General features: G+C 37.7%; 1 protein-coding gene across 1 annotated transcript in view; it reads left to right on the top strand.

The window, feature by feature from the left end:
* Positions 1 to 313: 313 nt before the first annotated feature.
* The window catches only part of LOC126184431 (dehydrodolichyl diphosphate synthase complex subunit nus1), a 35,866-nt gene continuing 19,895 nt past the window's right edge, over positions 314 to 16,284 (top strand). Inside the window, exons 1-3 of the mRNA XM_049926822.1 lie at positions 314 to 388; positions 5,580 to 5,605; positions 6,216 to 6,256. Of these exons, the coding sequence (XP_049782779.1) occupies positions 314 to 388; positions 5,580 to 5,605; positions 6,216 to 6,256 (142 nt within the window). The remainder of the gene's footprint in view (positions 389 to 5,579; positions 5,606 to 6,215; positions 6,257 to 16,284) is intronic.

Genomic DNA, 16,284 nt, shown 5'->3' with positions numbered 1-16,284 from the left:
CACAGTTATGCTGAGTAATTATTGCTGTACTTGATTCGATTTATATGTGTTTTCATTTTATTACTGAAAAACTTCAAAACAGTGGTCGGCAGGTACACTTTCGCTGATTCTGGAAGTACAAGAACAATAATCAACGTTTAACTACCCATAGCAGCTTGCTACTCCAAGTCAAATTACGAAGTAATGTTTGGCAAGCCAACTATCATCATCATTCAGTATCCAAAATGGATTGCGACAAGGAGATCCACTGGTGCAATTGCTATTCAACTTAGCCTTGGAAAAAGTAAGCTGTGGCACTGGTCGAAACAGAGAAATGGAGATGGTGGCAACAGACATAATCCTGGCATTTGCTGACGATGTTGTGATCCTTGGTGACACCCAGGAGCAAGTAAGTGCTGACACTTCACGATAACTCCGCAACACGAAATAAATAGGGCTGATACCGAACGAGAGTAAAACAAAATATTCCGTTGTCTCGCGATATCAAACTCCTCTCCCCTCCATAATTGTTGATAGCATGGATTTGAACAAGTAAGAGACTTTAAATACTTGGGCTCCATACTGACCAATAAAAGTGAAATGACGAAAGAGGGCAGCAACGAGTAACAAACGCTGATCGCGTTATCTTCAGCCTAAACAATCTATTCAAATTCCGGCTGATATCGCTAAAAAAACAAGATTCGGCTGTACATGATGGCCAGTACTTTTATATGGTTGTGAAACCTGGGCAATTTCAGCAACAATTGAAGAAGCAATTTGTGTGTTCTAGAAGAAGGTACTTCGAAAGATATATGGACCCGTCTACAATACCATCGAACGTAAATGGGAATGAAGAACAACAGAAGACCTCTACCAGCGGTATGGAAAACCACACATCGGCCGACTATTGGGGCAGAAGAGGCTACAGTGCTTTAGCGACATCTTATGAGGCGGTGAATCCTTCCCTAACCGTGTTCTCTGTTCCCAACCTGTTGGGAGACGCATAAGGGGCTACAGAGGACGCGATGGAAGGATTGGGTACTGGCAATGCTCAAACAAGTGGAACGAACAGCAGTAGAAGATAAGGCTGGGGACCAACAGCGATGGACTGCCATCTCCAATAACTGACTCCTGCTCTGAGATATTGACTGACTGGTGTTTTTTTTTTTCTTTTTGTAATGCGTACCTTTGCAAATTTTATAATGTGCAGTTTGTTGTATTTTTTTATATTGTGGTTTGTATCCTTTTTTACTCTGTTGTAGGCCTTAAAGGCCCATAAACGCAATAAATGATGATAGCAGTGTGTGTGTGTGTGTGTGTGTGTGTGCGTGTGTGTGTGTGTGTGTGTGTGTGTGTGTGTGTGTGTGAGTGAGTATGTGTAAACCAACCATGTAAGCCTATCCTACAACCTTGAAAGACTTGTGAATGAATAAATAAATAAACGTAATATGTAACCATAAAAGGGGGCGTATAAACGTGATTTGTGAGTCCAAACACTGTATAAATCGCTTGTTTCTATGCGGGAAGTAGCCCCCGAGTTTGATGTAGCAGCTATTAAACGAAAAATTAGTTATTTGAAATGCATAGAACAATGAACACAATAAGAGTCTAAAATGGTTGAGGAGCAGCGTGTCAGTAGATAATAATTACATGTCAGCTGTTGGCTAGTTTGTCATAACAGACAGCATTTCCTTCTTCGAGCGTACTTGGTTTTGTAAATGTGTTTGTGGGCCCTGATTTATCCCTGCATGAAATCTATTTTTGGATCTAAGATTTGGGCTTCGATTTTCTTATATTTAACTATTGTCATTGCTCTAATGTCATTACCTGCGCTTTAACATTCATAATCGCCCATATGATTTCAGTTGACTCCATGATTAGCTGTGTAGCTATGTGGAATTTGTGGCGTCCTGCGTGAACAGTAGGTCACGGTGCCACTCAGTAAGGCACAAGTTGTGGCATCACATCTGCAGTGCGTTTCAGTGCGTTGTGTAATGCTTTGAAATGACGTGATGTGAGATGACGGGTATTGTGAATTCACCTTTACTGTAACATCAGACTGCACAGTCACTATGTTTACGTGCGAAACATCCTCCGAAAGACGATAACTGAATTTCAGAAACCGTTTTTCGCTTTAGTGTTTACATGCTAAGGTCTGAAGCGGATTTCCTTGCCCAGTTAAATATGGCGCCTGAAAAACAGCTGTTACGATTTATGATTTTGTCCGCACAATCGCTATTTCTTGTCAATTAAACGAGGCGTAAACAGTTTCAGTCTAATGTTTCTACTTATCCTTCACTGTACAGAAACCCACCTCGTCCAAGAGGAAACCTGACAGCCCAAGCACGTTTTAAAACCGGTTTACATGGGAGCGAAAATCGAATGTGGGATTGGAAAACCAGCAAACAGAAGCGGATTTCTAAGGTCTATTTTGAAGTATTTACGTGACCACCCAGAAGCGTTATCGGGAAATCGTTCTACGAAATTCGGTTTTGGGAGCTCCATATAGACGGGGTGGGTGTTAATGGGTTAAATTTCATTTTAGCAGACGACGTCACTGTTCTGCCACCAGTGTCAACGTCAAAACTATGTTCCCGGGCATCCTTGACGTTGTCTTCTGACTCTCTCCCATTATGTTCCGTTGCCGGTTTGACTGAATGGAATGCCACCGTTAGAAATAATTTTTCTCATGTATTGGCGCTCTGTTTCGTTAGGTGACGTCCATTGTGAAATCGACCTCAACAATGCTCTTTGATATAAAGCGTCTCTGGTCACTCATTATTGTGATCTTTGACCCGGCTAAGACACGAGTGTGGGAAAGTGACGTGATAAGCGGTCGGCTTGTATTATGTTGTTAACACGAAGGTGTAATCACTATGTTTTTCCGTCGTGGACTTTGGGTGTGTTGCCATGTGGTGTATTCCATTTTTATGGCAGTGGGAAACATTTGGACGCACGTGAATAAATTTGTGGAAAGACATCTATACGCTACAACATTAGAAAATGAAATGCTGTATGTTTCAAAATGTGCTGAACATTTTAATAAGACACCTCAACACATAGTGTTGCTTTTAGGAAATGAAACTATATCTTACAAAGACTTAGCGAATATTATATTATGGTGCGTTGCGGCGGGAATCTCGTTTGTTACTTTATACGACCATGATGGTACGTGTTATTGAACGTTGGTTATGATTGTTTGATAAGCTGTTTTTACGTCATCTTGTGTCTTGTAGTATTTGTAATTTTGTACGTCTTTGTTGACAAGTGACACTTGTTTTGGATACAGTTTAAAGCGGATACAGTAAGTCATGGTCCAGAATCTTGGATATATCTTAATACTGCTTATGTAGTTACTCATTCTTCCAGAAACCGTAGTCACTTAGAATATCGTTGAATTTTTCGATCGTGTAAGGTTTTAAGTTCTTCACCATGTGTTTACAGTATCCAAATTGCTTATATTGCCATCTTTGCCAAAATGGGCGTGTGGTTTCAGTTTGTGCACGATACAGGATTAGGCGACGTTGCTTGTGGTCCACGTGTTGTTGGTGCGTAATTGAAAGTGTTTTAGACCAATCCAATACAGGAAGATGAAAGTACAGAACACACTCGTTATTTTGTGGTCACTCCATTCATTAGAAGTTCTTTAGTGTTCATTAATTGATTTTACTGTCGTTTTTGTGTAAGACACAGACGTTGTTGTAGTTACGAAGCACTGACAAACTTTCGATTTGTTTGAGAAATGACAGTTCAAAAAATGTTGAATTTCCACACTTTGTACCAGGTTTTTCTCAGCTGATAGTCATGTAATTATCAAACTTCATTATGACTGGTTTTATAGGTAAACATGTATTCGTTTATAGTAACTGGTTGTGGGATCAAAATACATTCTTCGGTTCAAACCCAGACTATTAGAAGTCTTGTGGTTAGTTGGAATGGTATGCTGTACTTATTTTTGAACCTGGGCATGTATTTTATATAGTCAATGCTCCACCAGTTATGTGTCTGCATCCTTAAAAGGTAACGTTGACATGTAGTTGAAGAGAGTTGTTGTCTTAAGGATGTATGTGGGACTGATGAAAAGAACGTTATTGTTAGCTGTGTAAGTTAAAGTGGTCATAAAACAAAAGAAACATTTACGGTGCCCAGAGATTTACTAATCATTTGTATTTTGGATGTGGTGTGCCTTCTTACAATAAGTGAATTTGTATATTCAGTTACATGAGAACTTGCACGAATTAAAAGCTGTGGTGTAACCTCATTTTTTTCACATATACAAAGAACTTTTTGGAAGTTAATTGGTGACTGACGGAAGAATGGGTTGAAGTTATGTATTGAACACCCCTCCACTCTGAAATCTTGCTTGTGGTGACAGACTGATCTGTAGTGCAGGCCGAGGTCTGCATTTGGTTGGAAGGTGACAGTTTGGTAGTGAGTTGGTGAAACCAACAAATGTGAAATCAGAAAATCTGGTTGTGGTGACAGACTGACGAATAGAGAAGCCTAATGTTTTTGTCTGCGCCATATTGAGAAATGCAAGTGGGTCCACCTCTTAACTTTTAACTGAAGAAAGTGTGACTAACTGGAAATCCAATTTGGATATTTAGTCAAACACTTAACCTGCAAAACTACAGCCAACAAATAGGCTTTATTGTGTAGCAAACTTACAAAGGTGATGACTTTTCCATTTTTACTTACTGAAAGTATTGAGGGTGATTAGTTATTTTTGTATCTGTATAGAGGTTGTAAGGTGCAGACTTTGTTGTCTGAAGCAGCACATCGATTTTGCTAACTTTCATTGACTCAGGCATGTATGAAACTGTAACAGTAAACAGTGAATGGTAGAGAAATATCTAAATTCTCTGTAACACTGTCCCCCTTACTGCCCTATGCCCTCTCACTTTTTTCCTCTACATCTCTATAGCCTGTTCCTGTCTCTTCCCCTTACGGCAGTCCTCTCCAATCTCCTCACTACATACACTCCCATTGACTTAACAAATTCATTACATTGTTTGTGGTGCACTTTCACGATCAATGCCGAAATACCTTATTGTTATTGTTGCCAGTTTTATGTATTTTTACATTAATATGATTTTCATGGTAGGTCCTACATAAAGTGCAAGTTTTCCATTTGTTGACAAAGTATGTGTTCTCTTTAGTGTGACTATTTCTGTCTCTCAGAAAATGTCCATTGAGGATGTCTTTAAGAACTATTCTACTTCCATAGAAAATGTAAGGAATGGTTTCATGAACTGATGACATAAACGTAATAAAATCAATGTTATGTGTCAGGCCTCCATATGTTAAATATTTTTTTACTAATGAAAACTACACTCACAGGTATTATTTACTTATTATTAAAGTTTCATTTTTGAGAAGGAAATTTGATTCAGTTTATGCCATTATGGTGCATGTTTAGTTCTCAAAGCTAAACTGTTAATGAAACTTTCTCTCTATGGTTTGGTTTGTCTCCTCTCATGTGCCATTAAAATGAGTCATTGTGTTTTAATTTTAAACAGAGGTGTCATCAAAACATTAAATATTTCTGTGTTAGTATCAAATTTTGGTTGCCTGTATAAATTATTACTACCTGATTTCAGTCTCCTTTTGCAAGAGGCATCTGGAGGTATGTGAGGAATCATCCAAAGCACCACACTTTGACTCCGAACAAGTCAGCATGCCTTACCTTATGTCCAGATTTTCTAAGAGCACTTAATAGTACCAGATGAAACATCAGGTTGTAATAATGTATACCTGTGAGCATGGACTCAACACAACCGCTCATGTAGAAATTAAGTTTGTTGGAGTTTCTGTTGCCAGAGAATGCCTTTGTTGGGTTGGTTATTGGAAAAGCAGATCGTTTTCGATGTGTCATCTGCGCTACGTCCATGTGCAGTGTCTTGTTTTTATGCATTTTAACTTGAAGTACATTGGTGTTCCATTGTTGATGAAGCATATGCTAGAGGTTCCAAAATTTTGGTAATCCAGTGAGCAGTTTCTTTGGCTATCAAAATTCCCCAGTGCTGTTTTGGAGCACGTAAAATGAGTTATCTGAACCACTACTTCAGTTTATTTGAGTAGTATGTAGACACTTTGTTGTATTATGATGAGACATGGTTTTATGGTGGAAGTAGCACTAGCCCTATCATCATATTTACAACAAGAGTATAATAAAGCATGTACAAAACTCTCAGCTTTCAAGTCTTTTATGTCTGAATTAAGACTCAATGTTTCAGGGATATAGTCTCCATCAGCTCAGGAGCTGAAGAAATAGAAGGTGAATAACTCTGAAAGCTCCATTTCAACTTGGAAATAATGCAGTTCAAGCACAGATAATTTTGCACATCAATGCTGCTGTGAGAAACTGAAAGACCATATGCTATTGTGTGCATCTGAAAGATTTCAGTGGTACCTGTATTTTAACTTATCAGTTGAATTAAACTATATTTTACTTCAGTTCTCATAAAGCCTATACTTTTTAAATATGGAATTCGGAAACATCTCTAGTTGAATTATGTTGCTATTCTTTGACAAGAGTATGAGATCTTTCGTGATGACAGTCATTGATAGAATGCTATTTCCACAATATTCACATTAAATTAAATCTGTCCATAGCTCGCAGTCGCGTTCTCGCTTCCCGAGCATGGGGTCCTGGGTTAAATCTGTCGTATACCTGTCGGTAAATGAGTAATGGCTGTTGCAACAGTAACTAATTGGAATGGCTGCTGAAATTTGGTGCATGGCCACTAACTAGTGTGGTATCTGCTGATTCTATCAGTTGTACAGTTAAGTTAGACATAGCCTTTATGACAGTCTGAAAATAAAAGCAAACAGTTTAAAGGATAAGCCATTGTCATGAACAGTACGATCCTGTGGTTTCAGGGTTCAGAGCACCACATCTTGTTAGGATATGGAGACAGAAACAAATAAGTTTTAAAAGAGTTCGAGAAAGTAACTAAACAATATGATTCCAACATACTGAATTTGTGCAAATAGTTCTTACATTTTATCAGCACTCGTCAGAAATATTGTCTGCCACACAGGCATTGTATAAGTCCAGTTTTGCTTATTGCATCAGAATACATAAGAACTTTGGAGCAAAATTAATCAACCATTTGTCCTCAGGTGGAGTTTAAAGGAGTTACCACATTCATCATAAGTTGCCATATACACTGAGGTGAGAAAAGCCTTGGGATACTGCCTAATATCATGTTGGACCTCCTTTTGCCTGGCGTAGTGCTGCAATTTGATGTGGCACGGACACAAGAAGTCGTTGGGAGTCCTCTGCAGAAATATTGAGACATATTGCCTCTATAGATGCCTATAATTGTGAAAGCGTTGCCAGTGCAGGATTTTGTGTACGAACTGACTTCTTGATTATGTCCCATAAATGTTCGATGGTATTCATGTTGGGCAATCTGCGTGGCCAGAATATTCGCTTGGATGGTCCAGAATGTTCTTCAAACGTTTCGTGAACAAATGTGACGTGACACATTGTCATCCATAAAAATTTCATCATTGTTTGAGAATGTGAAGTCCAAAAATGGCTGCAAATGGGCTTCAAATAGGTGAACGTAACCATTCCCAGTCAATGATAGATTCAGTTGGACCAGAGGACCCATTCCATTCCTTGTAAACACAGCCCATACCATTATGGAAACACAACCAGTGTGCAGAGTGCCTTGTTGACAACTTGGGTCTGTGGCTTTGTGGGGTCTGCGCCTCATTCAAACCCTACCATCAGTTCTTACCAACTGAAATCTGGACTCATCTGATCAGGTCGCAGTTTTCCAGTCATTTAGGGTCCAACTGATATTGTCATGAGCCCGGTAGTGGGGCTGCAGTGATTTTGTGGTGTTATCAAAAGCACTCATATCAATTGTCTGCTGCCATAGCCCATTAATGCCAAATTTCGCTACATTGTCGTAAGGTTAGGTTTGTCGTACATCCCACATTGATTTCTGTGATTATTTCATACAGTGTTACTTGTATGTTAGCACTGAAAATTCTACGCTAATACTGCTGCTTTCAGTCATTACGTGAAAGCCATTGGGCACTACATTGTCCATGGTGAAAGATAATGTGTGAAATGTGGTATTCTCGACACTCTCTGGACACTGTCGATTCTGGAATATTGAATCCCCTAATGATTTCTGAAGTGGAACATCCCATGCGTCCAGCTCTGACTATCATTCCACATGTCGATTCTGGAATATTGAATCCCCTAATGATTTCTGAAGTGGAACATCCCATGCGTCCAGCTCTGACTATCATTCCACATTCAAAGTCTGTTAATTCCCATTGTGAGGCCATAATCACATCAGAAACCTTTTCACAGGAATCGCTGAAGTACAATGATGTATCTTGAAGCATTTGCAACAGAAATAGAATTTCTTATCAACTCTCTCTCTCTCTCTCTCTCTCTCTCTCTCTTTCTTTCCTTTTCTTCTCCCCCTCTACTGCCCCCCCCCTAAATCTCCCCCCTCCCTCCCTCCAAGTTCTTTCAGAAAAGACTTCCTAACATTTAAAATTATGTTCGATTTCATGCAACTTCCTGGCAAGATCCTTGCCATCTGTGACAGAAATACAGTGCCATTGGCAAATATGAGAACTTTATTTCACCTTCCAAATTCCTCCTCAGTTTCCTTTACTGCATGGTCAGTGCACAGAGTGAATAACATCGTAGGTGGGTCACAATGATTCCGTGCACCCTTCTGAAGTACTGATTACTTTTCAGATTCACCAACTCATACCTGCAGTCTGGTTTCTGTACCGGTTGTGGATAAACTTTTGTTCCCTTTATTTTCTGTCTGCTACAGTTAGAATTTCAAAGAATATAATCAGTGTTGTCAAAAGCTTTTCTAAATCTATAAATGTTAGAAATTGAGGTTCGCCTTTCATCAGTCGAACTTCTTAGATAAGCCATAGGGACAGTATTGCTTACCTACATTTCTGGAGGTCCCAAACTGATCTTTCTTGGCATAACTTCCGTCCCTCTTTCTATTATTCTATAAATAATTGGTGTCAATATTTTCCAACCATGTCTTATTAAATTGATAGTTCGATAACATTCATACTTGTCCTCGCCTACATTCTTTTGTATTCAGATTGTTACATTCTTCTTGAAGTCTTAGTCTCATATATCATGCCTACTAGTGCATACCAGGTGAAACCATTTTACTATGACTGGCTCTCTCAAAGATCTTGAGGAATGTTGTCCACTCCAGGTGCCTGGATTGGACTTACGCCTTTTAATGTTCTTTCAAACACTTATCATATCTTTCGTTTTATCTTCATCTGGTTGCTCTTCACTTTCTCTAAAATTATATTGAAGTTCATTTTCCTTGTAGAGTCCCTCTGTATATTCCTTCCCCCTTTCAGCTTTTCTTCCTTGACTGATAGGGGTGCAAAATTTACTACATTTGAGTTGAAAAGGGCAGATAACAGTCTGAAACTAGACTATCTTAGGATGTTGACAGTGTCCATGACATGAATGAAAATCACAACATGTTTATTAATAACATTGCATGAAAACTGATTTTCCCAAAAGTAACTTTGTTTAAACCTAACCAACAAAAATTATGGATAACATGAGAAATAAAAGTATGTTGTGTGAAAAAATGGGAACTATATGTGTATGCTGGTAACAGCTCTGCTGTTACTGTAATCTACTGCAAAGCATACTTCAGAACATGGAAGAAAGTACTTGTGTTATTAAACATGCTGTGGAAAACTGGACCACTTAAAGGAGAAGGAGCAGATGACTTGGAGAGTAAGTGATACACTATTAATACATGTGTGTAGTGTGGCAAAGATCTTTAACAGACACTTTATTTCTGGTCTATGGGGTTTTTGGGCATAATAAATGCTGCACTAGAATACACAAGAGCAGTTATAACAAATAAATTATTCACACAACATCAGAAAAGTTTTACCACAGAATCTGAAAATTCTGGTTATGATAGAAAACTGTAGTTAAGCCTGTGCTTTAGAGAGGGGATAAAGAAATACTGTCAAACTTCCATTCATTTCGCTTAAAGCCAGGTTTCCCGAACCTTTTTAAAAAGGTAAAATTCAAGCATGTCTTCAACCATCTGTCTACAAATAACATATTGCCAGAATCACATTTTGACTTTGTAAATGAGTCTTGTATTGAGAAGGGATAGATAACATTCCATCGGAATTTCTAAAATCATTGGGGGGAAAGTGGAAACAAAATGACTATTCATGTTGGCGTGTAGCATGTATGTCTGGCGACATACCGTCTGACTTTCCGTAAAATATCACCCACACAATTCTGAAGACTATGAGAGGAGGCAAGTGTGAGAATTATCATGCAGTCAGTTTAACATCTCATGCATCCAAGTTGCTTACAAGAATAATATACAGAAGAATGAAAAAGAATATTAAAGTGTTAGATGATCAGTTTCGCCTCAGGAAAGGTAAAGGCTCCAGAGAGGCAATTTTGACATTGTGGTTGATAATGGAAGCAAGACTAAAGAAAAATCATGACACTTTCACAGGATTTGTTGATCTGGAAAAGGCACTCGACAATGCAAAATGATGCAACATGTTTGAAATTCTTGGAAAAATAGGGATAAACTGTAGGGAGAGATGGGCAACATACAATATGTACAAGAGGTAATAATAATAATGGACAACAAGGAACAAAGTGCTTGGGTTAAAAAGGATGTAGGACAGGAATATAGTCTTTTGCCCCTACTGTTCAATTTATACACCGAAGAAGCAATGATGGAAATAAAAGAAAGGTTCCGGAGTGGAATTAAAATTAAAGGCAAAAGGAGATCAATGATAAAATTCACTGGTGACAGTGCTATCCTGAGTGTAAGTTATGAAGAATTACATGATCTCCTGAATGGAATGAACAGTCTAATGAGTACAGAATATAGATTGAGAGTAAATCAAAGAAACACAAAAGTAATGAGAAGTAGCAGAAATGAGAACAGTGAAAAACTTAACATAAGGATTGATGATCACGTAGTAGATGAAGTTACAGAAATTTTGCTACCTAGGCAGCAAAATAACCAATGATTGGTGGAGAAAGGACATCAATAGCAGACTAGCACTGGCAAAAAGGGCATTCCTGGCCAACAGATGTCCACTGGTATCAAACATAGGCTGCCTTAATTTGAGGAAGAAATTTCTGAGAACATACATTTGGAGACAGCATTGTATGGTAGTGAAACGTGGACTGTGGAAAAATGAGAACAGAAGAGAATTGAAGCATTTGAGATGTGCTGCTGCAGATGAATTTTGAAAATTAGGTGGATTGATTAGGTGAGGAATGAGGTGGCTCTGTGCTGAATTGGAGGAAAAAGAATATGTGGAAACCAGTGACAAGAGTAAGGGGCAGGATGTTAGGACATTTGTTAAGACATCAGGGAATGACTTCCATGGTACTAGAGGGAGCTGTAGAAGACAAAAGCTATAGAGGAAGACAGAGTTTGGAATACATCGAGCAAATAATTGAGGAAGTAGGTTGCAAGTGCTACTCTGAGATGATGAGGCTGACATAGGAGAAGAGTTCATGGTGGGCCGCATCAAACCAGTCAGAAGACTGATGACTCAAGAATAAAAAAATAAAAAATGAGAATCTATTTACACAATCAGTCAGAATGTACCTGATCCCTAATACAATAAATTACATACTATCAGTATAGCCTGTGATCTGTCAGAGATGTTTGGCTGCACAACATTCATTTAAATGTATTGGAGTATTATGGCATTACTGAAGATTCTGCTAAACAATTAGTCAACAGAAAAGAAATGGTGTTAACAGGAAAGAGTTTCGCACAACAATATTCATCCTCATGCATCTGGGAACTACTTACATACGATTTTAGGGTCAGTAGGTTTTGATTCTCTATATTAGTGACTGTAAATCATTTAAAATTTCCATGTACTAAGTTTGTTTTGTTTTCATATGATATGTACATTATGATAAGTATCAAGTCAAATATAGTTCCAGGAAGAGTTGCTAATAAAATTTTCATGGGGATTAATAAAAAGTTTCTATCTAATTCATTGCTGTTAAGCTTAGAAAGATAAAGGGTCACTGTACATAGTTCTCAACCTGCTATGTCCTCTATTATTTCCTGGATGTATTCCAATCTCTGTCTTCCTCTACAATTTTTTGCGTTCTACAGCTCCTTCTTGTACCATGGAAGTCATTCCCTCATGTCTTAACAGGTGTCCTATCATCCTGTCTCTTCTCATTATCGTTGTTTTCCATATATTCCTTTCCTCTCTGATTCTGCACAGAACCTCCTCATTCCTTACTTTATCAGTTCACCTAATTTTCAACATTCGTCAGTAGCATATATATGTAAAGTGTGAGGACATGCAGATAGACAAGGTTGACAGCATTAAATTCTTTGCATTACAGCTTCATAATAAATTCTGTTGAAAGGAGTACACTGCAGAGCAGTGGAAACACGTAACCAAGTCAGTAAGGATGCAGATTTTGCCAGATGTAAGTTACTTTACTTACTTTCATTCCATAGGGTCACACTTGTTGTATCACATCAAACCAAGCTAAAGTATTCGAAGCCCAACAGCATGTGAAGTGAATTACTTGTGATTTAAACTGTTTGACGAACTGGATGTACCAATTATTGTTTTCATGATATTTATACTTTAATGAAATTTGTCAGAACCAGTAAATATCTCTCCAAACCAATAGCTTACATAATGGAAACAGTACTTGGACATCAAGACTTGAAATCACTCGCATTGCACCAGAAAGAAGACCCATTTCTCAGGAACACACATTTTCATTCACTAGCTGATTATAAGTAGTTCAGCACCTAATGAAATACAGTGTAAGTGGACTGTAGATGATTTATTACTGGCTAATTATTAATTCATTGAAGAATTTCTTCACAGAAATACTTGAGTTAATATATTATCAATAAAATCACATACCGTACTGTGTATAACAAATTATCAATTCATCTGTAAATATGTGCTAAGAAATTTTGTTTTTCCTGAGTAGTTGCATATCTTTTGTGAGAAAGAGTGTCAAATCTGAATGATCTCAATACCAGTCAGAAACAATATGCTCTGGCCCCACCAAGCTGAGAGAAATTAAATTTAATGCGAGGCTTGAGTAGGCTGTCTCAGTACAACTCCATTTTGTTCACATTGCCAGTTTGGAGACCATTCCATCGTCATTGCTCTACACCTCCTTGCATATCAACTAAAAGTCATGAAACACAGATATACACCTTCTCTATAATCAGCAAATGAAAATAAATTTTATTGAAGGATTGTGCTGTTGCAAGATTTTATTTCAGGTCTATTAGTGTGTTTAAGTTCCTTCATGTGAGTAGTATAGTAAAGTATAAGCAAATTAAAGATCATTCTGTTAGACAACTTGCACTCCGCTGAATAGCATGTATGCAGGGACCCATAAATTGTTTGCCTTATGTTACAGTTAATATTAGCCCTGCAATATTATAATAATTTTTAAATTTAATCCATTCTGTTCTGTTACCTATAAATAAAATTTGCATCTTCGGCCTCTTTTGACATCCATTAGAATGTGGGCTATGTGGAGTAATGTAATGTAAATGTGCTGGCTTTTTGCTTTGAGTGACATCTTGAAAGGAAGATCTTAATTACAAACTTCCAAAATTAAAATTTGTTTATGCACACTCAAAAATTACTGGAGACTCATTTTCACCCACCCCTCATTTTACCGCCCATTCAACTTCCGCGACACATTGAAAAGTAATTCAATAAACCTGGGTACTTATGGTTTAATTAATGTTGTAGCTAAGTATTACTATGTGAAACAGCAAAGGACTTGGAAGAGCCACTGCATATAATGGACAGTGTCTTTTAGGACATACGATCAACATCAAAAAAAGCAAAACAGTGATAATGGAGTACAGTCGAATTAAATCAGGTGATGGTGAGGGAATTAGATTAGGAAACAAGACACTATAAGTAGAAGGCGAGTTTTGCTATTTGGGCGGCAGAAAACTGATGATGGCCAATGTACAGAGGATGTGAAATGTAGACTGGCAATGGCAAGAAGAGAGTTTGTGAAGAAGAGAAATTTGTTAACATCAAAGACAGATTTAAGTGATACAAAGTGTTCTCTGAAGGTATTTGTCAGGAGTGTAGCCATGTATGGAAGTGGAACATGGATGATAAACAGTTTAGACAAGAAGAGAATAGAGGTTTATAAAGTGTGGTGCTGCAGGAGAATGATGAAGATTAAATGGGTAGACTGTGTAACTAATGAGGTGGTACTGAATACAATTGGGGGAGAAAAACAATTTGTGGCACAACTTGACTAAGAGAAGGCATCAGTTGATATCATGGATCCGCAGGTGGATGTCCACCCCATGCAGGCAGGTCTCTTACTTTTTGATTCATGTAGATGTATGTTTTCCAAACTTAATTGACACACTTCTGCTAAGCTTGCATGGCTAACGCCTTTCAAGGAGTAGATGTGCCACAGAATGACCACGGCCTTAGTACTGATTTTAGAACAGTTTTCTGTGTGCAGCTGAGTGTCCACTTCAACGATTATTCCTGGCAAACTAAATCTGTGTGCCATATTTGCACTTGTGTAACATTTTGCTGTCTTACACACACTCTTGCTTTCTTGTAATAATCTGGACAGATAGCAGAACTATTAAACATCATCTTCAAGCACCACACTTATTTAGTTCCATACTCTATATGTAGCTGCTCAGGTGCATATGGAAGTGCTTCTGCTATATGTAAGCTCACTAAATCATAAGCTCTCTTCGTGTTTTTGAATGCCATTACTGGGGCCTCCTGTTCTACTTTTCTTCTGTTAATAGTCAAGCAGCAGTTGTCTTTCATTTCTAAAAATTGTAATGTTAATTCTGATTCTTTCTTAAACATATGTAGTATCTGTGTTGCATGGCACAATTGTGAAATGGTGTTAATGTCAAGACTGATGACCATAGATGTTAAGCCCCATAGTGCTCAGAGCCATTGTTAATGTCAACATTGTACTCAATTTTTGGGAATACAAGACAGTGATGCTATCTTTTCAATTATTACTTTTTAGCCTTCTCAAGGACTAATATTACTTCTGTTACCTCATTGATACATACACACTTGATTTTGATTTTCACTGTTTTGTTAGTACATCATCTTATCTCTAGTTCATGTAATTTTTTTCAGAATTTACGACCGAGTGTGTGTCGAGGTTCTAAATTATAATGACATGATAGTTTAATATTTTACTTGTATTTTCTGTTCACAAGTCGACAAACGTCAGTGGAAGTAAAATGCATGTCTTGCTGTTACAATTAAAGTTTACTATGATTTGCCTATGTTACTTCAGATTGTACACACAAATCTTTCAGAAAGACCTTGTGTCTGCTTGAACTAGTGATACATTTTTTGAGCTGTTAAAATGTTACCATTCTTAAAAATGTTAGATCGTTAAGGTGTATTCAAATATTGTTGTATCTTTCGAGCATGTCTCATGCCATCCACTACTTCCTAATATATAATTGAGATCTAAACACTGATTTTGAGCTACAGTTCCTTGACCATGACAATGTTGTTTTCTTCTTCTTTTTCTCTTAAAGATATGCCACTTGTTGACTACCATGTCCACCTACTCTTCTAACCAGGAGGCTGAGATTGCCTGACAAGCAGGTTTGGTGTGATTCAGTTGAATATCTTTACCATTTTGCAAATATAGAATTATGTACTATATTATACTCTACAAGATCAGAGTGAACAGTGTATTTACTTGCAATGAAATACTGTGATTTTAGGTAAAAAACAAATTAAAAGCTTCTGAGAGGTTGTCCACACATACCCTGAAGCTCTTGTCGAAAAGAAATCTGCCACTATTAATCGTGGGATGTAAGGTAGCATAGCAGCAGCTGATTTAAATAGGCAGTGACATAACTGTGAGCTGTTTTTCTTTTAATAATGGGAAAAGTGAATATTTGTTTTTAGAATGATGACATCTCTGAAATACTAGTGGATATTGTGTAGGTGAATCTGATTGTCATGGGAAAACATTTTATTTGCGTAGTGAATACATTATGTGGACAATACAATGTTAGGTGTCGTAGTTCTAGCCGTTCATGTTTTTTAGCTTTCCACTTGTGGCAAATAAAAGTATCACCTTCCAGTCTGATATAAACCTTGGGATACACAGCAGATTAATCTGCCATCACAAACATTGTTTTGTATTTCCAACAAAATTACTAAGACCTGTTTTAACTAACAGGTAAGTGCAACGACTTTATGCTAACTAAAACAGGGGTATGTACATGC

This window comes from Schistocerca cancellata, chromosome 4 (assembly GCF_023864275.1).
Source record: "Schistocerca cancellata isolate TAMUIC-IGC-003103 chromosome 4, iqSchCanc2.1, whole genome shotgun sequence".
Taxonomy (NCBI): Eukaryota; Metazoa; Arthropoda; class Insecta; order Orthoptera; family Acrididae; genus Schistocerca; species Schistocerca cancellata.
This window is presented reverse-complemented; position numbering and strand designations above follow the sequence as displayed.